Here is a 23,916-nt window from a genome sequence, read left to right as displayed (position 1 = left end):
CTCCTCGTTAAAGGCTGTGAGATAATTAACTAATCATATGCTTAATCATCATGCTTAATGCACTCTTCATAAATCCAGGCTGACTTCTGCCTGTCGTGTCTGGACATTGTTTCCGGAAGGATTTACTCCATCACCTTCCCAGAGAATGAGAAGAGTGTGCCAGATGGGCAAAAAGCCAATGGCATCCTGGCCTGTATGACCTAACAGTTTGACCAACAGGGCCAAGGCAGTGATTTTCCCCCAGTACTTGGCACTGAGAGGGGGTACACCTTGAGTCCTGTGTCCATTTCTGGGTCCCTCACTACAAGAAAGACATTGGGTGTTGGAGCATGTCCAGAGAAGGGAATGGAGCTGGGGAAGGTTCTGGAGCATCAGGAGCACCTGAGGGAGCTGGGGGGCGCTCAGCCTGCAGAAAAGGAGGCTCAAGGGGAACCTTCTCACTTTCTACAGCTTCCTTTCGGGAGGGTGCAGCCAGGTGAGGGTTAAGGCTCTGCTCCCAGGAACAAGGGACAGGAGAAGGCCAAATGGCTTGAAGTTGTTCCAGGGGTTGTTCAAGTTGGACATCTGGAGGAATTCACTGAGAAATTGATCAGGCATTGGCAGAGTCTGCCCAGGGAGGTGGTGGAGTTCCCATCCCTGGAGGTGTCCAAGGAACGCCTGGACATGGCACTCAGTGCCCTGGTCTGGCTGACAGGGTGGGGATTGGGCACAGGCTGGGCTTGATGATCTCAGATGTCTTTTCCAACCTGAATGATTCTACAAGAGGTTGACCAGCCTGTAGCTTCCCAGATCTCTCTTGTCCTTCTTGAAGTTAGGGAGACTCTTGTTCTCTTTCATCCTTCAGGAACTCCTCTCATTCCCCTTGAGCTTCAAGATCATCGTATGTAGCCTGGCAATATCATCCAGCTCCCTCAGCACTCGTGGGTGAAACCTGTCAGGGCCATCAGTCAAAAAACTTAGGAAACAGAGAGAAATCATTAGAAAGTTGTCCCTCTGGATAACCAGTTAGGGTTTTTATGAAGTTTGCATATTTGTTACACAAGGAACTGTTCAGACTACAAGATAATTAATAGAAAAGTGTGACTCAAGTTTTATTCCAAGTTCTGATATACCTGCTGTGCAGCGAACTTTTGCACTTGGAATATGAAGCAAACTTGTAGTGCTTTTCAGTTCATTAACAGTATTCAGTTTTATTAAATTAGAAGCTTGCAAAAATATACTCTACACAAATAATTGTCTTCGCCGTGGTTTTCCCCTTAGTTTCAGTGTTGGTATAAGTTGGTAACAGGATTAATTTTTCTTTCACATGTTAAGTGATCAAAATACCATATACCTTTTTGTTCCTTTCTACAGTACTTTTGCATTTACAGACATACTTCTGAGTAAAAAATTGAAAACAGATTAACTGGATAATAACCTCAAGAAAAAAAAAAAAAAGTTCTGCAAATTTGCTTGTAATGAGATTCATCTGTTTTTCATATCAGGTATTTGATTTACCCTGTATTCTTCAGGATTTTAAAAGGTTTCTTGTTGCTACTGCTGCTTTTGATTATAAAGGAGTGCAATCCCAAATATCCTTTTATTTGGCAAGACTATCTGAACTGGTTTCTGCCAGTGTATTAGTCCCTAGGCTGTGTCTTTGTGTGGAAGGTTATGAGAAAATGCATTTTGCTTCACCAAGGAAGGAAAACCTCCAGCACTGGGCTTTATTGCAAGGTGCTGACAGGTGCTTTGTTTGGCCATGGCTGCTTTTTGTATGGGTGCCCTGTTCTGTGTGTATGTCAGGGAGGGAAAAACTGACTTGCTTGTGTTTGGTTGGGTTTTTTTTTTTAACTGGCAGATGCAATACCATTTATTAAGGTTGTATTAAATATATTGTGTTTATCTCTCTTTCTTCATTTCTGCAGATCTGTCAGTGGAAGAATGCTGTGACAAGGGTGTTGAATGGGCAAATAAAAACAGAATATGTGCTTCTCTGCCGTTAATATCCGAGTCTAGAGAATGCAGGTACATAGTTACATACTATATATTAAAACACAGTATATGCTCTGATGTGAAACCATGGGAATGGCAGGCATTAAAGCTAACTTACAAGATGAAGCACCCAATTCATATCCCAGCTTTCCAGCTCCATGTGTAGCCTTGGGGAGTACCTGCTGAGTCCTGACTTTTCATCCATCAAGTCCTTTTAATTTTTGCTGTCAGTCTAGTGTTGATTCACCCAGCCCTAACCCATGTGGCATGTACTGTCTCTTACTGAGAGGTTTTGAGCCCTCTGCTCATGGGGCTTGGGCTCTGCCTGCAGTCAGGACATCTCAGTGTGGCTGCACTCATGTCACCAAGCTTGTTGTGAGTCTGGCCACATTTCTGGGCAAACGTTTATAAACACACACAGCAGATCCTGCACATGACTAATCTATGGTTTGAGTAAGTACATCTGTGTGTATGGATGTGAGGCAGCCTTCTGTGGTGCTACACAGGTGATTGTTCTACAGCCCTTAGTTGACTTTAGCTTTAAGTTCCCCCACAGAGCGATCCAAGGAGATTCCTAGTTAGTCCAGCTTAGGAAAGGAGCCTGTAAGAAAGATGGAGAGAGACTATTTACAAGGGCTTCACGCTGACAGAGAGTAGGTTTAGATTAGATGTTAGGAAGAAATTCTTCCCTGTGAGGGTGGTCAGGCCCTGGCACAGGTTTTCCAGAGAAGCTGTGGCTGCCCCATCCCTGGAAGCATCCAATGCTAGGTTGGACAGAGCCTGGAGCAACCTGGGATAGTGGAAGGTGTCTCTGCCTATGGCAGGATGGGTGGATGAGATGAGCTTTAAGGTCCCCTCCAACTCAAACCATTTTGTTTTTCTATGATGCTATGAAATGTATCTGTAGAACAATGAAATGTATCTGACTGTAGAACATAGAACCCTTCAGTGAATATACAGATTTCTTAATCCTACTGAGAATTGATAGGATATTTCTGTTTGGTAAGCTACTAAGTGAAATAATGGAGGCAAATGTTTAATTAAGATTTTGATTCTACTGCATCTCTTGTGTGCTGTTTTGGTATTTTTATTTTTTATGCCAATGATAGCTTGCATTATTTTTGCTGTTATATGCATTTGTTACCTTTAATTAGTGGAGCTAACAACTGGTAGTTTGAGAGGCAGCTTCAAAGAGAACTTTGCATTTAAAACACTTTACTTTGCTTCCCTCTACTCAAATGGATTGCAAAGTGATTTAACCTTGGTAATTGTAGAAGTGTTGGGTTGATCTTTATCACAGAAAGAATGAGTCTTCCAGGGAAGTCTATCCATGTTTTCTGACTTTTGCATTTTTACTGGCATGGAAAACAGTCTCTTATGCAGAAGAATTGACAGATAGGAAAAAAAATGCCGATTTAGGAAATACTTGAAGTGTCATAAGAATTACGGGCAAAACAGAGGCAGGAAAAACAGGAAACTAAGTTTATTAGTTAATCTTAATCTGGGAGTGAGTATCTTGATGATATAATCATCATTTGATTAATGTGAGTGGAGAGTCTGTTGTAAATAATTTATTCTTCAAAAGATTTTCATTTTAGAGACTCACTAGGACTTCATAGGAACTGGAAGAAAGCTCACTAATACTTCATCTAGCTTTTGTGCATAACTGAGATGTAGTTAAGAAAATTATCCTAGGGAAATAAAAGGCATGTATTCTGTGAGAGGTATGAGCACGTCTTGACAAAACCCTGAGTTGTTAAACTGAGTTCGGTTGCATTTATTCACAACTGCATGCTCTCCCTGAAGCTTGGTTTCATTCTAAAAATGACCAAGTGAAATTGGCACCTTATTTTAACATCAATATTATTTTACTCCAGTTATGATTGCAAACGGGCACATCCCTGAGGGGTACAGAAAAATCACTTTAGGATGCCATTTCAGACACAAGGTCAGGGCCAAATTCTGCTCATAATTGCTGGTGTAACTGGAGCAGGAATGAGCATTGAGGAAGCATGATTCTTTTTGCAGGCACATTAGGGTAATGACACTGATGTTCTACATTTATTACTGCTGCACAAAGACAGGAACAGACCTGGGTTCGTTGCCCTTGCTGAGGTCTAGGCAGGTGAGAATAGAGGATTGAGAAACAGGATGCCTTATTGGTCACAGATTTTCAAAAGGACTTGGTTCCTGCTTAGACTCCTGCATGAAGTGGGAGCTGCTGGGAGCCACAAGTCAGCATTCCTGTGGCTGTTTAAACTCCACCTGGGATCCCCTGACCATCCAGTGCAGTGTAGTGTTGACCATCTGACTTGAGTGCTCTAGAAAAGTAGGGGGGATAGAAAGCCGTAACACTTGATGCCAGGGGGAGTTGTTTGCCCTGCGTATTTCAGCTTCAGTTTGCATGTTTAGCAGCTGAAATAAGGGGAAAACACATACTGAAGTGAGCAGGTTTGATAAAGTTCCTGAAATAAAAGGGATTTTTTGCAGTTACTGTGCAAAGACTGCAACACAGAAGAGAATGGATGTGAGTCCTTTCCCCAATATGCTTTATAAGAATTTCCACGCTGGTTTTGAATCATCTGTTTAAAATAGTAATAAATTACTGGTGCCTCTGATTCAGACCCTCAAACAAAGCCTACTGCTAGAGTCTGTTGTTTGTGTGAGGAACCAACTGCTTTATTGAGTTAGAATTGCATCCCCTTGGCCATTTCCCAACCATTTAAAATACATCCATAGTAATCATAGAACGGTTTGGGTTAGAAGGGGCCTTAGAGCTCATCCAGTTCCAACCCCTACCATGGGCAGGGACACCTTCCACTATCCCAGGTTGCTCCAAGCCCTGCCCAGCTTGGCCTTGGAGACTTCCACGGATGGGGCAGCCACAGCTTCTCTGGGTAATCTGTGCCACTATCTCACCACCCTCACAGGGAAAATGTCTTCCACAGTAAAGAAAGAATTGGTTTCCAGCCCTGTCATTCTCATATCTGCCACGCATCCCAGAAACAAGGTGACAGTTCTGAGTTCCAGCATATTTGCAGTATTCTTCTTCCAAAGTCCCTTGTGGTTCCTGAGGGACTTGTCAGCTGCGTCAGTGTCACTTACTGAGTGTGGCATGGTTCCAAATACAGACATACTTTCCTTTTTGTCCTACACAAGGTGAGCCAGACCCTGTGTGAAGTTCACAAATTCCAAATATCCCTCTAGCTGCTCTTACTCCATTGCATTTAAGCTGAAACAAGGCTCTGGGCCCAATGTCTGTGATCTCTTACTGTGGTTTCTTGCCCCCACACGATTTTATCTCATTGCATTATCTCTCTGGAAAATGTCAGGATTTATCTCTGTTTCTTTGTGACTCAATAAATACAAGTGTAGAATTTTAATGTGTAATATCTCTGGCTGTCATCACAGTGAGTCTTTTCCCATTCATTCATTTTCTTGTGGTGTGGTTAAACTCAACGGCAGCTGGAAAGAGCTGCCATTTAATTTTGGAACTCAACCTGTCCAGTAAGTCTTCTTCCTTCCTAAGTGAAGAGTTTCCCCTGCACAGAGCTCTTAGCAAGTGAACTTAATTCCCATGCCAGAAACAGTCTATCTCCACGTTTGCATGCCTTTAGCAATGTGTAGCCTTTCTGGAATTACATCAGGAATAATATTATTTATTAGTGTTGCAAGAATGCAGACTGAAGAATCCAAGGCTGGAAGACCTAGCTTGTTTTTGCAAAATCATTCTTTTTAATTTTGATGTTTTATATGAGACCTTCCACTACACACATGAATAGCATTGACATAGCTTGAAGGAAGTCGAATGAGCGAGATAGAGTGTAATAAAAGTAGATCAAAAAGACATTGTTTTCAGAAAAAAAAGTTAAATGTTAATGCTTTTATGAAAATAAGTGAAATAAAAAATATGCGATTATGAAATTTGTGCTGGTTTAGGAGTGCATCATCTGGATAGGAAAATAATAAATGTGAAAATATTGTGGATGTATAGATTTTCATTTGGAAATTAACTCCATGAAAATCAGCCACATTTTTTAAATTTTAGCAGAAAGTAAAAGTGAGAATATAACCCATGATTTCTTAACTTGATTTATAATCAAATTATCTAGTAGTAAAGTAGCTTTTAGATCAACATCTGCATCAACAAATAAGGGGTGTTTAAATGTCTTGGTGATTTTTGTTCACTAATGAGCCATGAATAAAATTCATTCTTCAGAAATACATGATTTTATCTGAAATATCTTAAATGAATATCAGTTATGAGCCCTCATGCTCCTAAAGGTTCAATATTTAGTGTTATACAGTAGCTGCCATATTGTGAATACCTGCTTATTTTCAGAAAAATTCAGTGCAACTTGGCTGTAGGATTTGGGCAATGAAGTGTGATTTTATTGTTGTTGTTCTCAGAATGAACAAATGGTATTTTAATCTAGTATCCAATTAATGTTTAATTCCTTATTACGGTTGGGTTGGACCACATGACTTATGAATACAGCTGTGGGAAACATTTTAAGAAACTTTCTTGTTTTGGTTGAAACTGCATGTTTTTCAGAGGTTTCACAGAGTTGGCTTGTGTTTGAAAAAACAAAGCCACAACAGGAATCAAACAGATCTACTGAAAGACTGCTGTTGTTTATTTGTTTGCTTGTCTGTGGCTAACATATCTTGCTCCTCAAGAGAATCTGGAGGGGTAAAGAGGCTGGAAAGTCTCAGCTCCCACACTTTTGGGCTTGGAGTTCAGTTCTTAGAGGCTTCCAAAGCCCTGAAAGTCAGACCACCCCAGAGCTGGGCAGGGAATGGAAATTCTTCTTCAGAGGGAATTTCAGCAACAAAAAAGCTACATATTCTTCCAAACTGGAACTAAATCAGATATCAAAAACGTCAAATACCCTGCCAAATAAAGTTACTGTCCTGGGCTTAACTTCTTACTATGATTTTAGAATCTATTTTTGAATAATTTGTTCATGAAATTGTCCTGGTTTTTGTTCCTATGCATTGAAATATCATGGCTGTTTTCGTCCAAGTGAGAAAACTACAGTCAGACCATTACTAATCACAGAACTGTAGAATTCTAGAGTTTTGGTTTGGGTTGCAAGTGACCCATGTACAATCTAATAAATAGTAATTGGAATCTTCAGGAATGCATCTTGACATCCTGGCCTCACCCACATGCACAGAGATGCATAATCTGAGCCCAGAACCCACATGCTCCCTGCTTTTAGTTGCCTGGCCTTAGAGCTGAGGGAGTCCCTCACATTTTCTGGGAGCTGAAAGGTCATCCTATGGTTCCTGGAGAGCAGGAAAGCTCCTCCACATGGGATGCATGGTAAGCCACTTATCTCAGGTGATGGTGGTAGAAGCCTGTAGTTGAGTAGTTCCACTAACCCACTCCTCTTCCTGATATCAAAATTTCCAGCCGTGGAATAGAGGATTTTTTAGGAGTACAGGATATTTTTTCTCTGTTTCCCAGTGTCTGTAACAGAACGTAGTTCTGGAAGAGCTTTACCCACAAAACTCCCGAGCAAAGCAGAGTTACACATAAAAGCAGAGTGGAGAGAGGAGAGGTCTTCACTGGGCTTTGTATTCACGTGACTGTAGCAACTGGACTGGAGGAGTTTAAAACCTCATGCAGATGTTTTTTCCTCTGCAGGAACAAGTTTCCAGCTTTTTCACTGTCGTTGAGATAAAATAGAATGATTTAATGATGAGTGTAACAAAACTAAGTTTCCTGCACAATTTTTTCCTGTCTCCTCTCCGCATCTCCCTGCCCTGTACTACTTTTCTTTCCCTTGTCTTTCTTTTCCCCTTGTCATTTCCCCCTGTCATTTCCCTTGGTATCTTCATTTCTCTCCATTATCTCCAGGTGTCCCACAGAGCAATGCTCTGATCTTCCTTCCACATGCCATATCTGTTGATTTGGGGCAGCAGGTGTGAGGGTAGACTGGGATTTCAGGCTCTCACAAGATCCAGGGCCTGACTTCTCCCTTCCATCACACTCCCCATCCACTAGCTGTCACAAAACGCCAGAATGCAGCCCTGAGCCTTGAGGCAGGTGTGGTTGAAGTTACCCATTGGTTTAAAAACGTTGTCAGGACAGACTGCAATGTAGATCAGCAATGAAATGTATTAAATGCGTCACACAGACAATCTGCCTCCTCCCAGAGAGTATCTTTATGTGCAACAGTGTTCCCACAGAAACCCCTTTCCTCATAACTGGTACGAGTACTCATTTTCGAATCTTGCATCATCTGTTCTTGACCCATGTGTGACATTGTTCTCCCCTTTCTCCCATGCTGCTGGCAGCATGACCCAGGTGCAGTGCTGCCGCAGCCAGCTGGAGAAGCAGTCCTGCTCCGATGGGGTTGAATTTGCCAACGTGCGCGAGGAGTGTGACTCGCACATTGCCAAAAATTCCACCTGTGAAGCCGAATACTTCAAGGTGAGACATCCTGTTCGTCTCTAAGAAGTGGAACTGAGGTTATTTAGGGTTGACCCTGAAGGTCATTAGACTTGGTTTGCTGCACATGAACAGGTTTTTCTTGCCTGCACCTTGTGTCTCTGTTAAGGTCGTTCGCTTTGTCCTTCTCCTTGAGAAATGGAGCCCTGCTCAAGCAAAGCAGACTGTCACTTTGCATTTTAGCTGAGGCACAGGGGAGAATGCAAAAGGGTGGAAAATCTTGAATGAGTAATTGGCCAGGAAACTACTTTTGCATGAAAAGAGGACATCAATGCCGTAGTGACAGATGGATGAGAAGCTCAGACACATTTCAGACTTCAGCTTTCACCAAAGCATCATGGCCTAAGGTCAGACTCACTGGTTTTCAATATTGGTGGTCCAAAGGGGTAGGACTGAAGTTAATCCTCTCAGGGTACTTATAATTCCAGCTTGTGTAAGTGTTCTAAGTTAACATGACTTTGATTTACAAGTAGATGGAGAGATCTGTAGGCCTGTGGTACCAGCATTTGATAGCAGAATAAAAATACCTGTTGTTGGCATCTGCAATTAATTTGTGCCTTGCCCTCCACCTTTATTACTGTCTTTGTCTCTCACTGCCTGGAAGGGAGCATAGTCATACCTTTCTTCAGAGTATTTTTGGAAGAAAGTTCCACCAGTAAGGTCATGACCTTAGTCATCAACAGCTTTGGTCCTGTTATGGATTTCTTTCCATGTTGATGAGAACAGATGAAGTGATTTTAGTTCTTCCCACTGCTTCAAGATGCTGAATAGTTCATTCAGTTAAAATTAAAAAAAAACCTACTATATAGAGGATGGTAGACAGTGTCTGACTGAAAAGTTTCATAATTCTATAAAATGCTGGCTTGATCTGCTCCTGTCAGTGGGATGCCACTGATTCCAGGGCTGGGAAGTAATCCAGGTTCTCAATGAGAGCAGAAGAAAGTAAACACATGATAATGAAGCTGATGGTGTTGGGTTCTCCTGAGTCTGTCCGCACGTGTGGTATTACCTTGTCCCACGGTGGACTGTGCCTCCCAGAGGGACCATGAATCACCTGTTGATGATGTCCAGGGAATGCCCTGGTCTTGGCACCGGAATTCCTGTGCAGCCTTTACTGCTGGGAAGCACGTCCTCCTCAGTCTGAATGTGGCACAAAATAATATCTTACCCTCTGTGTCAATATTTTGAAGGGCTCTGAGCAGATGAGCAAGGACTGGTGGTGAGGACTCAGCAGATCCAAGTGCTTGTTACTAAAGACAGGATTTTATCAGGAGTGCTGTTTTAACCACATGCCATGGGACAACTCTAAACCAGAATGCAGCTGTTCAAGGAAGCCCAATTACCCACCAATTGCCTGAAGTTTCCCTATGTAGGCTTGTCACCATGAGGAAGAAGACTTAATTGTGTTTTTGTAAATGGCCAGGCTTCTTTAAAGATGACAGATTTTGATAGTGGTGGTTTTATTATTAAACAAATTGGACTGGGCCTTGATCTCTGGCCCTGAGAAGAAATGGCTCAGCACAGCTGTCACGTAGCTGCTGTCCTTCCACACAGTGCAGGAGGGCTGTGCTGGCCTCAGAACACGCTTCAGCCTCGTCTGATGGAGTGCTAGTTGCCATTAGGGCTTGCTGATATTTAAACATTATAGGTGATTGTGGGGAAATGCCCTGAGCTCACATTCTGTCCCTGTTTAATTTACTGGTATAAACATAGTGTGAGTTAATTAATCTTTGTGAGTCACGTTCTGCCCTTCCACTCCCTATCGGGAACATCCTGCACTTAACAACTTCACTGAGGTCGGAGAATCTTTGAAGATAAATTCTGATCCATAGTGGACATAGGTGACTTATGATCTAATATCAGTAAACAGTTCATAATTTCTTTTGTTCACTACATTTTGAATTTGATCACTTTGAGACATAAAAGGTCTGCAAGTTGTGCCTTGCTGTGGTAAACAAACTTGCATCTCATTTTGTCTAAGTGGGTCCATTTTTTTTAGCTTAGGTCATGTCTTACAGATCTTCTTTGTCTCCTTCAAGAAAGCAGAAAGAATGAATTAGTAATTCAATTAATAGGATTAATTGCAGCCCTTTGCAGAAAATGAGGCAGCTAATTTTCCCTTTGAATCCAAAACTTGGAATTGGAAATAAGATTAAAAAAACCCATATTTTGAAAACATTTGCCTTAGATTTTACACATAAAGGCAATAGACATAGGAAATGATGGCCAGAATTTTGTCCTCTGGTTGTTTGGAAGCATAGTTTTTCTAGCCTTGGGGGAAAAAAAAAAAAACCCCAAAAAAACCCAAAAAACAGTAAAATGAATGATTAATCTTTAAAATCTTAATCAAAAGAAAACAATCAATTTCTAGACATGATGCTGGTACACGAGATGTAGAAATAATTTTCTGGAAGTTAGTACCACAACAGCCCTACAGAAAGGAGTGCAGCTTCTAGAAATTTGACCACCTTCAAGGTACTTGGACATTTTCCCCAAAATTTGTCGTAGGTACTTTTCAAAGGTTGAGATATGTCCTTATCTCAAAAGTTTTGTCTTGAATACTTTGGTTGTTTGTAATAGGTGCGCACAAAATTTTTATTGCTTTGGACTGTTGAAAATATTTTTCTGTTCAGCTCTTTAAAATTCTGGAAAATTCCTCTGAGTTATAAGTGTGTTTTTGGTTAGCATCTAATGAATTTCAGCAAGGGAGAGACCTCTTGTGGACAGATACCAAAAGCAGTGTTACTACAGGATTCACACCAAAACTGATGACTTAAATCCAAACATAAATAATAAGAACAATTGTAAAACTATTGTCAACCTTTCTTCTAAGGAACTTCAGGTGCTTCCTAATCACACCAAAAATAAATCTTCCAATTTCTCACATGTAATTTTACTCCTTTATTTCTTTGTTTGAGAAGGCAGTCAAGGGATCCTGGGACTTCAGGTAGGACACAGCTGTCTGCTGTCTATTCAAACATTAGCAAGGCATGGCTTTGAAGCTGTATGGGATTTTGCCAATACCAGGGGAGAAATGTTTGATTTTATTATTATTGGAGTGACTTAAGAAGCAGAGGCTTACAGGCAGTGAAAGGGTATAATAACAACTTGATTGTTAGGTTGTACCATCCATTAAAGCACTGATGGTTCCAGCAAATAAGTAAATGGTCATCACAGCTTGCTTCCAGGCTGCTGGCAGCCTTTGGAAAATGGCTGCAAACACCTCAAGAACTGAACTAATATGAAGGTTAGACTTTACTCCTGACTAAAGGATCAAAGGCTTTCAGAACAGGCCAACAGCCAGGAAAATTGGTGTGAAAAAGGAAACGTTGTGATTAATTATGCCAGAATCATGCTTATGGTAGTTTTATGCTACATTGTGTCTTGGAATTCCAGAGTGCACCATGAACGTGAGTCAAAGTCTCCCTATCAGTGCTGTGCTGTTGCCTTTCTACAGTGGGAGAACTGAAAGTAAAGGTGACTTTCCAAGTTCACAGGTGAAATACGTGGAGGCGTGTCCAGCTCTAGAGTCCTGAGTGTGCTCTTCATCAGTCTCTCTGTCTTCTTTTGTGAGTCAGTCTTGAAATGTTGGCTTTTGAGATTGCCAGTGTAGAAGCTGTGATGGTCAGTAGGAAAACTCAGTTATAATAAACACCAGTTGTCATGGTTTGACACCGTCCAAATACCAGGCACCCACCAAAGTGGCTCACTCATCCTCCCATGCTACAGCTGGGAAGAGGAGAGAAAAATTTAATGAAGGGTTCATGAGTTGAGAAAAGGATGGGGAGAAAAACACTCCAAGGGAAAAACAGGCTTGGCTTAAAGGTACAAAACAAGTTTATTACTAATAAAACCAGAGGAGGATAATGAGAAGTAAAATAAGCCCTTAAAAACACCTTTTTTTTCCCCTCAACCCCTCCCTTCTTTTCACAGACAGCACAAGGATTCAGGACATGGGGATTTTTGGTTAGTTTGCCACCCGAGTTCTTCTTCCTCTGCTCAGGAAGAGGAGTCCTTCCCCTGTGAGACCATGGGGTCCCTTCCCACAGGAGACAGTTCCCTGTGAACTTCTCCAGCGTGGTTCCACTCTCACCAGCAGCAGTCCTCCCAAACCTGCTGCAGTGTGGGTCACTGTTCCACGGGGTGCAGCCCCCCAAGGACAGGCTGCTCCAGCCTGGAAGCAGGAACCCTCTCTCCACAGGGTCTCCCACTGGATCACAGCCTCCTCCAGGCATCCACCTGCTCCAGCATGGGCACCTTCCCCACGGGCTGTGGGTGGATCCCTGCATCCCCATGGATCCCCAGGGGCTGTGGGTGGATCTCTGCATCCCTGTGGATCCCCCTGGGCTGTGGGTGGATCCCTGCATCCCTGTGGATCCCCCTGGGCTGTGGGTGGATCTCTGCATCCCCATGGATCCCCAGGGGCTGTGGGTGGATCTCTGCATCCCCATGGATCCCCATGGGCTGTGGGTGGATCTCTGCATCCCCTGTGGATCCCCACGGGCTGTGGGTGGATCTCTGCATCCCTGTGGATCCCCATGGGCTGTGGGTGGATCTCTGCATCCCCATGGATCCCCACGGGCTGTGGGTGGATCTCTGCATTCCCAAGGATCCCCAGAGGCTGTGGGTGGATCCCTGCATCCCTGTGGATCCCCACAGGCTGCAGGGTCTCAGCTGCTTCACCACGGTCTCACCACGGCTGCAGAGGAATCTCAGCTCTAGCACCTGGAGCACCTCCTGCCCCTTGTTCTACACTGATCTTGGTGTCTCCATGTTGTATTTCCCCCACATGTTCTCATCTCCTCTATTCAGAATTAAGACTGCCCCACTATCTTTGTTTTGATTTTATTTTTAAATCTGTTATCACAGAGGTGTTGACATCATCTCTCACTGGCTCAGCCTTGGCCAGCAGCGTGTCCATCTTCAGAGCTGTCAGGGATTGCCACCACACCTCTGTGGCCCCCACTACCAAAACCCAGGCAGTGTAAAACCAACACACCAGTTAAGAAAACACTTGACAGTTTCCATCTCTGGATCATTTTGGCTGAGGTATAGAAACATAAATTTTTCTCATTATCAAGATGTTAAATCAAGATGCATCGTGCACACTTAGAATAATACAGGTTGGAACAAATGGTTCAGGGCACACAATCATGTCAGTTGAAGATAAAGTGTCTTACAGATATTGCAAAATTTATCATGTTCTGTACTTGAAGTTTCACATGAGCTGGAGACAGAGGTTTTTCAATTGGTGGCTCAACCTGAAAGAAATAAGGAACATAAGGCAATTCAACACTTCAAAAAGGCAAAATTAATGGTCACTCTTAAAATAAAATCAAGAGAAATTCTGTAACTCCCAATATGAACATCTTGGGACAAGACAGAGAAGTAGAGAGTCTTCCAGCAGAAGCCAGTGAGGATACCAGAATTACATAATGTCAAAATTTATCAAGGCATCAGCCTGTTCAATAACTTAAATAAGATCTGATTATCAAAAATATGCAGGTTTAAGTCAAGTAATGAATCTTTAGCTCACTTTCACTGTTTGTCTTCTAATTTATGGTTGGGAAATATCATCACATTTAAGAACTTTGAGAAAGATGCCTCAGCGAATTGCTTGGTATGTTAGAATAAATATTGAGAAATGTTGCAATCATCAAGTGTTTATTTCTAAAGTCATCCAAAAAAAGCCAGAAAAGATGGAATTATCCCAGACACAATAGGACGAAACTGGAGCATCTGCCACTAGATGGAAGTAGTTGGAGAAACTAGTAAAAAAAGTGGGTAGTAAGAACCATCTCGCCAAACAAGAGTAAATAAGGAGAAACGTATCCTAGAGATTGGGAGGTCATGAAAACAACACCCCAGGAGAGGAGGCCACGAGAGAGGTGTTCCAGCCCTTACAGCAGTCTGCAGCACAGAAAACTTTCTGTTGTGTATTTAATGCTACCATACAAAATGGAATACTTATATAATTCAGGATGCTGTTACTATCTTGCCTTCATGCTGCTCTAAGTTTTAAAAGTGCCTTTCAGTTCAAGACAGGGAGAGAAACACGTAATTCCTTACAAGGGAAAACTTAGACTATAGGCAGGGATAGACATCTCAAAGTGACGAAAAGCATTTCATAGTTGCCTTCTTTTCAGCAGGTGTGGTGTTTAAAGCACCAAAATATAGAAATCTAGTTGAAAGTTATTTTATATTCTATCTGTTCTGTTTAATGGTGCAGGAAATTTTCTTCAAGCAAATAGAGTCTGAAAGACTAACAAAACTAATAAAAAAAACATTAAATCTTCTTTCATGTGACAGTAGCAACTGGCAGACACCAGTTCCAGAGAACCAAACACTTGTGGTGCTTTCTGACAGCAAGGCAGAAAACTGAATAAATCAGCAGCATCTTCTCAGTTTAAAATAAAGGAAGCTTCAATGGGATTAACTCGTCCTGTCCTTGCTTCTGTGGTGTATTCCAGGGCTGCAGTTCAGCAGGCCTTGAAGTGGTGGATCATGTGTTACTCATGGAAGTCATTTCAGGACAGTGATGCTTTTAAATAATGTCTGAGCATGCTTTTCAGAGCAAAATAGCTCCTCTTTATGACCACTAACACAAACCTTGGATGAGCCATGTTTGCTCATTCAAGGAGGAAATGGAGCAAGCAGCTCCAGTCAAATTGAACCCTGCACTTCACTGAATGTATCCCATTTTAATTAAACTGGACACAAAGGGGAAGCAGGGGTGTGAAGAATTCTGACTTTTGGCTGGTGGTTGGATCCAGGCTGTGCAGGCAGAGAGTAATGAAATCCCATATACATGTGGGGAGTGTCGTGGTCCTCCATATCAGCTTGCACGCACCTTCACAACACACACAGTGTTTCTGAGAACTGGACCCACATTCTGTGCTTAGCCAGATGCAGAACTCATCGAACTCCACAGCAGGTTAAGAAATTCAAGCCCAAGTATACCAGGAGTTCTTAAAAAATTTGCATAAAATTTTCTCTCAGTGCCAAGGTGAGATAACTACTGATGTCATTGTCAAAGCTCATGTTGCTTTGACTTGGTTAATATTTTCATTTTCTTTTTAACAGACATGCTGTTACTGTTGTTTGCTGGGAAAGGCTGCCCAAGTTCAAGGACAGAGTTGTGAACCCAACCCGAAGATAGGATATCAGTGTGGAATTGTCTTCAGAACTTGCTGTGGGAAAGGTGAAGAAGGCATTGATCTGTCCATCAGTGATTATGCTCCTAAAAAAGACCCAGGTATTTTATTGCATACTTAAAAGAGTGAGACACAAAATGATACAGGGTGCAAGGAGTGATTTCACTTTAAATTATTTCTGTTGGAATTCTTCTAATTTGACATCTCATCTGAGTCATTTAATGATGCATGTTTCGAAGGTCATTTTTTTTTGGCTAGTGATAGCTGAAAGGCTGTTGTTGAAAATAAGAGGCAGAAAGAGGTCACTTAGTTTCTGGTGTCAGAACTTAAATGTACGAGAGCTTATTTTCACACCTAATGATCTTATCTTGGAAGCTGAATATAAGCTATTAATTTTAATGGAATTTTGCCCAATGATAAATGCTTAATTAAAATGAAAATCAACAAACAATTCTTTGAATTGTGTTGAAAAGCTAGAGGGCCTTTGCCAGCTCAGCAGAATGCAAATATGCGAAAGGCAAATGCCCACGAACCAGGGGTATTTGAAATGCCTGGACTGTCTGGGACAACTGAAGATCTCCAGGAAGTGTGGAACCTGTTTCTTTTAATAGTACCAAAACCAAAAAAGGGATACCTAGATGGCAACAGCCCCTGACACCCTTCTCCATACCTAGTCCACATAGCTGAACAGGATGAATCTGTACAGCCTGATCCTTGCAGACCTTCATTTGTTTGGGTTTTTTTCCCCCTTTTTCACTTAGCAGACAGGCCTGAAACTGCAGACAAGTCATGCTGTGTGGTATTGCCCCCTCATGGGCCACCAAGCACTGCAAACATTTCATCTGGCTGGCAAATCACAAGCAACAGATTTTGGGGGAACGTCATCCTAATCAATCATTTAAACTCAAGCCCCATCACAAAAGCTTGCACTGGTCTGCTTGAGCCAGCCTGTTATCAGACTTATTCCAGGTCTTTCAAGCCTGGCTTGTCTCAGTGTCTCCCTTATCAGGTAACAGCTGGAAATGCTCTTTGGGGATGTTTCTCTCTGTGTGCTGTTTTCTCAGGAAGGGAACTGCCCCTGTCCATTTGCACTGGCTGAGATGACTGCACTAGCAGATCCCTTGTACTCAGACATCTCTGCTAATAACAGAAATTTGCGTACTCAATGTACCTGTATGGCATGAGAAGTATATCATCTGTGAGAACTGCGTAGAGTATTTCCCTGCTTGCCTTTGTGGGCAGGTGACACACAGAGCAATCATTAGCATGGTTATTGTGGCACACATAAGAGCCACTGTGCATTGCAAAGCTGGGGCTGTGTCCACGAGCAGGGCAGGATGATGTTCTCATCATTCAACTAAGAAACAAGCAGACATTTGAACATACAGTGAATAACCCTAGTGACTATAAAAAATGCTTGTAGAAAGGCAGAGCAAACAACACAAATAGATTTTGGTTCATTGTGAAGAGGGGATGAGGCTCCATTTTGCAAGGCAGATTTTTTGACTAGAACCTTGTGTTTGTTGTGTCCTAGCAGTGCCTGAAGGGCATTCTGCTGCAGGGGTAAGGCAAGCTGGCTCTCCGAGTCACATAAAGTGCTGTCCATGGGTTGGACTTGATGGTCTTGGAGGTCTTTTCCAAACTAATCAATTTTGTGATCTCTGGTGTTGTGTCGCCAGAGGCCTGTACAAAATCCAGCCAGACTTGGGCAAACTGATTTCATCAGCTCTGCATAATTGAAATGTGGCCCTATGGCTTGAGGATTCAGTGAACCAACCCAGCCTCACGCTATCACACAAACATTGCTTTCATATCCTCTGTGCTTCACTTGCTTGTAAATGGCTGCTGGTGGAATGGGCTCATGGACAGTCACTGAAACAAGCCTAAGTTTCCTAGGCAACAAGCAGAGTATTTTGGGATGTTTTTGCACATTACCCACCTACCTTTGTCCTTGTGTTCAAAGTGATGGGATTGGAGAAAGTCCATTAGCTGGTTCTTTGGGGGACCAGTGGGTTCAGGATGTGTTTGGCCCTTGTATGTCCTCATGTGGAGAGGATTCTTGGGATACATACATGTGGCAGGAGTATCACAGATCAAAACTCTCCAATGTATATATTTGAAAGAATGCTGTGAGTATGTGCCCAGAAACTTAGGTGTGGAGTTCTTTTTGAAATGAAGTCTAAATAAATAACTGAAGTTAATCTGATTTTCATTAAATCTCTGAGTACCCCAAGCTGCTATAAAGTCAGTGGAAGCCAAGCACGCCTCAACAACATGCCTTATGAAAATGAGGTTAAGCTCTGGTTAAAAGTCTGACATTAAGAACCTGCGTTTGAAAATATCAATCCAGATGTAATCTATGATTACAGTGTGACTTTCATATTGAATCAGTCAGATGGAAAATGCCCCATGGCCATGAGCATTTGAATGTCAAATTTAAGTAAGAAATAACTGTAAAATAGGTCAATAATGCTTTTTAATTTTGTTCTAGTTTGTCCAAAACCATGGTGTGAGTTCCATCCCAAGCACACAGTGTTTTACCTTGAGAAGAAAATGCTTTCTCCTCTAATGCCTATCTCTCTTCTTTTCAGTTGAAATTTCAAAGGAGGAACTAGACCAAGAAGATCCTTATCTGCATGATGGCTGCAGAGGTGAGTCAGGTGACTGGTCCTGCTAGCCAGCTCTTTTGTGATTGCTTTCAATAAAGTAAAGCCAAATTAGATCTAGAGATTAGCCAAAGCTTTTTTGCCTAGGATAGTTATAGGTAAAAAAAAAACAAAAACATGATGAAGAGCGTTTCCAAGGAGTAATGGGCCTTTCCAAGGAGTAACGTGATGCCTGTATAGTTCCTAAATACAGGGGAGGCATTGTCTCTCACAGTGGATTCCATCTTATCCAACTGAAGCTGACACAAGACATTTAACTTCTATTTAACTTCTAGTTGGTAATACCTCAGAAGTGTCACCCTTGAACCTGTGGAGTACTTTGGATTCTTCAGAATGTGGTGATTCTGTATTAAATATGTGCATCCTTTATTCTTCTTTTGGTGTTTGAATATGAAATTAAACTTGTTTCTGTTTGAGATGCATCACTTGAAAAAAAGGAAGACATATGACTATTGTCCTGATTAGTCATGCTGCTCTGCCTCCTTGGAAATGTGCATTTGGAATATTGCTCTGCTAAGTATTCTGATTTATTGCTTGTCACGTGTGATTTACATGTCTATAAACCTAAACTCAGCAGTGATTCATGGTTTTCTGCCAGCATTTCAGAACTCAGAAATGTATTTAGGATAAAATCAATTTAATAGGCTTATATTCCAGTTGAAAAATTATTTACTGTGCTCCATGTTATACATCTGTTACACTCGGGTGAGAATGGGAATATCTACCAGGTCATTAGTCAACCAGAGTCAACAGTGCCTCTCTTCCTTGGCTCCAGTTGCTAATTACAAGAGATGACATAGAAGTATATGTTACATATTTTCCTAGCATTATTTCTTCATGTAATCAATTGTGGTATTTCTTAGTTAATCAGCTGCCTGCAGGAGATGGACTGGTATTGCTAATTGCCGATTGTTGGTTCTGTCCACAGACTTACAAGGACTTTTAATTTTCTGAACTTTAACAGGGGAAACTTAAATTTCCTAGGCAGTGGAACTTCCAGCAATTTTGGAGCACCTTCATGTTAAGTGGGGAAATTAATTCTGTTATTCTAACACTTCCACTACAGGTTTTACTGTGTCAGGATGGAGTTCACAGTATTAGCAGAGATTCAGAGAGCAGAGGCTGTTGATCTCAACCACAAAACTATGGTTCCACCTAATTTTCAGTGATGCATTAATGTCCCTGTCCTCATTAGAAATTGTTGTACTTAAAAAATTATTTATAATGCATTATGGCTGCAATTGGTCACATGGATTGTGCCTATTTCACCCCTCTTGTTTAATACTTACCCAGCCATTCTAAAAAACAGGACATGGGTTCTGTTAGTACTAAGAACATCTGCAGCCTTATAACAAATATTTGTTGTTGGAAGTATATAGCCTTTTCTCTGCTTTTCAAATATGAAACATTTTTAACATTAATTTCTATTTTAACAAGGTCAGAAAAAGTTTTGAACCAAATTTGGGGTAAATTCTCTGTAGTATTCTCTTTCTGTTTGTCGAATAACCCTTCTTGTATTAATTTTTAGAGCTTTCAGTGCTTAGCCATATCTTTCATTTGTATATGTGAATATACAACTTAGGAAACTTCTTTTCTAAATAAATCAAGTATCCTGTAAATTAATGGTCTGTTTCAGTTGCTATGAAAAGCCTCTTAATTACATGAGACCTTTTAATATATCCATTAGGTGGAGGTCCCTGCTCTCAGCAGTGCAGAGACACCGGATCCAGTTACGTCTGCTCCTGCTTTGTTGGCTATCAGCTTCAACCAGATGGTATCACCTGTGAAGGTAAAAGAAATAAAGCCATTGTTTAGATTATAAACATTCTTGTTTTAAAAGAGCAAGAATAGATGCAAAAATACCCAGAGAGAAGAGAACAGAATATGCTTATGCCAGCTGGGGAAAGAGGTGAAGTCATAAAAAGTTGATTTGAATGGAGTGTTGAAATGAGAATTGTAGGACGATGAAGTTAAGGAGGGTCAGTGGAAAAGGTAGAGAATTTAGAATGGAGAAGAGGCAGAGTTTGAATTTGTTGCTGTGAATAAAACTAAAATAGAATACCTTTTCTCTCTCGTAAAAGTGGGTGGTTATTGATAAGGCAGACAAAATAAATAGAGTAGGATTCTTTAGCTTGTTAAGGACACAACTGACAGAAAGGATTAATGTTCTGGATTCCATGAGTGGCATGGGAATGGTCAATCCCAGAAGAAGAACTGGTTCTTCCCCCCTCCCTGCCACTGAGTGTAGTCAGGCACTGAACAGGCTCCCCAGGGAATGGTCACAGCCGCAAGGCTGCCAGAGCTCCAGGAGTGTTTGGACAACGCTCTCAGGGATGCACAGGGTGGGATTGAGGGGTGTCTGTGCAGGGACAAGGGTTGGACTCAATCCCTCTGTCTGCCTTCCAACTCAGCATATTCTAATCTGTGACATCAAATGAAACAGGCTGGGATAGATGTTGCATTTGACTTCAGGCATGTGCAATGTGACATTTGGTTCTCAGCTAGTGAGCTCAGGCTCCCTGTTGCTGACGGATATGAGCACTTCCAGGGCACAGTTCACCTTGCCCATCCTGAATAGCTGTTCAAGGATGACAAGTGATCCAGATGAAGAGTGCTTTTTTTCTGTCAGTGACTGGAAGTGGAGCCTTAAGTGGCTTAGATACAAAATTAAGATTATAAAATAACTATTGATGGTTGATCAGATTAACACTAACCTGGTTGGACATGTAAAAAGGAAGAGCTTTTACATTTAATTTACATGGATGTCAGATTTTCTTATGCATTCAAAGCTAAAATGAAAATATTCCACAAAGGAAATGTCTATCAGTAGCTGTAAAGTAGAAAGTCACAATTTGGTTCAGAGAGTCCTTAACCATATATTGGTGGGATGCAGAGCAAGGCGAGGATTTCTGAAAGTTTGCCTCGTTCATGTAGTCACTATAATCCAACCATGAAACCACTGAGATTGAAAAAGACACTTAAGATCGTTGAGTCCAACATAAACCAGACACTTGCAACTCCACCAGCAGACCACGTCTACACATCCTAGCTCTAACAACCTTAGACATGTCCAGAGTCACATCTACTACTAGACTCAATCAGATGAGGTTGACTCTTTGCTCTCACTCGGTTAAGTACGGTGAATCAGCAAATCCTGGTACCAACAGGGCCCGAATGTCTTTGCCGGCTCACGCCATGGCAGCAGCTCTAGTGGGATGTGAGTGTGAGGCCGAATCCACACCTTTGTATCCTGATGCTCAGAGGAATGCCTGGTTGGAGGTGTGCCCATAGCTAGCTTTTGACCTCGTCTCTTCCCATCATCATGCTTCTTACTCTCTCTTATCTCTTTTTAAATAATTTTGCATATTGTAGATATTAACGAATGTATCACTGGGACACACAACTGTGGGATTGGACAAACCTGTGTCAATACACTGGGATCCTTCCGCTGCCAGCGGGACACGAGCTGCGGAACTGGTTATGAACTAACAGATGACAGTCGTTGCAAAGGTATGTCCTGTGCAGAGAAACTAGAATCCTCCAGGCTCAAGTTCAAAACTAAGCACATCATCATGCCATGCTCTTTGGCTTTTGGTAAATACACGCACACTTCAAGGACAGCAGTTTTTCCACCTGTCACCTTGCAAATAACCAGATCATGCAGCTGGGGGCTGCTGCAAAGTCTTCCAGGAGAGACGACTGTATTTCACTCTGGCAGTTTGTGTTGCATGTTAGGAGTTCATCTGGGGACTAAAACAAGTGATTACAAAATCCAGCTCAGTCTTAACCTAAACTTCAAATGGTCTCCACACTCACTTTTTTAAGTCCCACAAAACTCTAAGGCTACTGTTGTTGCCAAGTGCATGAATGAGAAAGCTGAGGTACCTTATTACTGGAGAGTTTCTGTATTTTGATAGCTTTAGGAGATTTCATCCCATTGCCAAGTGGCAAACATTAAATTTTAGTTGCTTTATGCGGACAGGACTGCATTCATGAGTGAAGCCTCATTTGCCATTGTCTCCTTTATCTGCTTTACATGAACAATAATTTATTCACAAATATTTATTGTCTTGTTTTGAACTGGAGTAGAATATTAAAGTAAGCAGAAGTCATATTTATGTGCATTTTAAAGCATGAAAATGCCGGGATATTGCAATCCTTAATATGGATGGGAATCAAGGCCAATTAATTCACTTATGAAAGAAATGAACAATATCTGCTGGGATCTAAAGTTAAAATTAAAATTGCACTTGGGTAATTAAATCTTCCTGACTTCAAAGCTAAGCATACTGCTGAATCAAGGCTGAGCAGTGCTGAATGTGATGCTTTAGGTACTTTATAATAGTTTTGAATCATTTAGTTGTGAGAACTAAACTTGTAAAGCATAATATGAATGGACACACCCCTATATATAATATTAATAATGAAATCATTAAAAAATCTTAACCTACCTGGTTTTACTGAGACCTTTTTTGAGGTCATAAGTCAGATTTATCCTGGATCACAGAATTCCAGGAAGGTATGCTGAGGAGTAATCTATGTGATGATTTTAATTATGTCTTATGTTTTAAATGTAATGAAAAAAAACTGTCGAATTCCTGCTAACAATTTTTTTTTGTGATGTACCAGATATTGACGAATGTGAGACTGGTACTCATAACTGCCCCCCCGATTTTATCTGTCAGAATACTCCAGGATCTTTCCGTTGCCGACCCAAGCTACAGTGCATGAGTGGGTTTATACAAGATGCACTAGGCAACTGTATTGGTAAGGCACGTTCTTATCTTGGGGAGCACTCAAGTGTTGCCTGGGAGAAAAGTTGTAGTTTTGCTGGGTGGGTTTTGAGCTTCTCAAGCTATTCTTCATCTGTGTATGCATTGCTCTTTCCTTGATCCCACAGGTAAGAGTGACAGATGAAAGCCACTTAAATAAAGGACTTACATATTAGGTCACTCTTTTTAGTGAGATTGCGTTACCTAAGGTGGTTAGCTGCTTAAGTCTTTGGGTGTTTTATCTGAAACAAAATTTGTAAAAAAATGGTGATATATTTTATCAAACTCTATCCAAAAGGTTTTAGCCAAAGCTTTCTATAGAAAGCTGACATTCTCTGCAACACCCTTTGATATTAGCCTGCTTGATTTTATGGACACATAGGTCCCATAGATCTGTTACAGCCCATCAAGAATCTTACTGTGTATGAGAAAGATGAGACAGCTATAAAATACTGCGGAGAGTTTTACTTTAAAGACTGATAACAATCAGGCCAATGCCTTGTTTCCAAGACTCCCCAAACCCAGAATTATAACAATCATATAAGCGGTTTCCAGCAGACTCTATATGGATTTGTCAAATGTGACCTACAAATCTATCAGTTATTCCCTTGAGTATTATTTTCAAGTCTCAACTCAACTTTTAATTCCCCCATTGGCGTAGCAAGTCTTGGACTTGTGGAACTGGCCGAGCAGCAGCAGCAGCTGCCAAGTTGCATTCATTATCAACCCCTTGTTCTCCTGTAGTGTTGAAATCTGACACTGAAAACAGACTGAAAACAAAACTGCAGCCTTTAAAATGAGGGGGGCCAGTGCCTGTGCACAGCAAGCCATTTGAAGGCGCACGCCTGCCACAGGTAGTGCCAGGTTTTGATTAATTTGCTGTCATGGAC

General features: G+C 41.5%; 1 protein-coding gene across 2 annotated transcripts in view; it reads left to right on the top strand.

Annotated features, from left to right (window-relative positions):
• The window catches only part of FBLN1 (fibulin 1), a 72,886-nt gene that overhangs the window by 13,475 nt on the left and 35,495 nt on the right, over nucleotides 1-23,916 (top strand). For both annotated transcript variants that reach the window (XM_040061929.2, XM_040061930.2), the window contains exons 2-8: nucleotides 1,908-2,007; nucleotides 8,281-8,416; nucleotides 15,518-15,689; nucleotides 18,180-18,239; nucleotides 19,942-20,043; nucleotides 21,627-21,764; nucleotides 22,884-23,021. In XM_040061929.2, the coding sequence (XP_039917863.1) occupies nucleotides 1,908-2,007; nucleotides 8,281-8,416; nucleotides 15,518-15,689; nucleotides 18,180-18,239; nucleotides 19,942-20,043; nucleotides 21,627-21,764; nucleotides 22,884-23,021 (846 nt within the window). The remainder of the gene's footprint in view (nucleotides 1-1,907; nucleotides 2,008-8,280; nucleotides 8,417-15,517; nucleotides 15,690-18,179; nucleotides 18,240-19,941; nucleotides 20,044-21,626; nucleotides 21,765-22,883; nucleotides 23,022-23,916) is intronic.

This window comes from Hirundo rustica, chromosome 4 (assembly GCF_015227805.2).
Source record: "Hirundo rustica isolate bHirRus1 chromosome 4, bHirRus1.pri.v3, whole genome shotgun sequence".
Classification (NCBI taxonomy): domain Eukaryota; kingdom Metazoa; phylum Chordata; class Aves; order Passeriformes; family Hirundinidae; genus Hirundo; species Hirundo rustica.
Note: the sequence above shows the minus strand (reverse complement) of the source record. Positions and strands in the feature narration are given on the sequence as shown.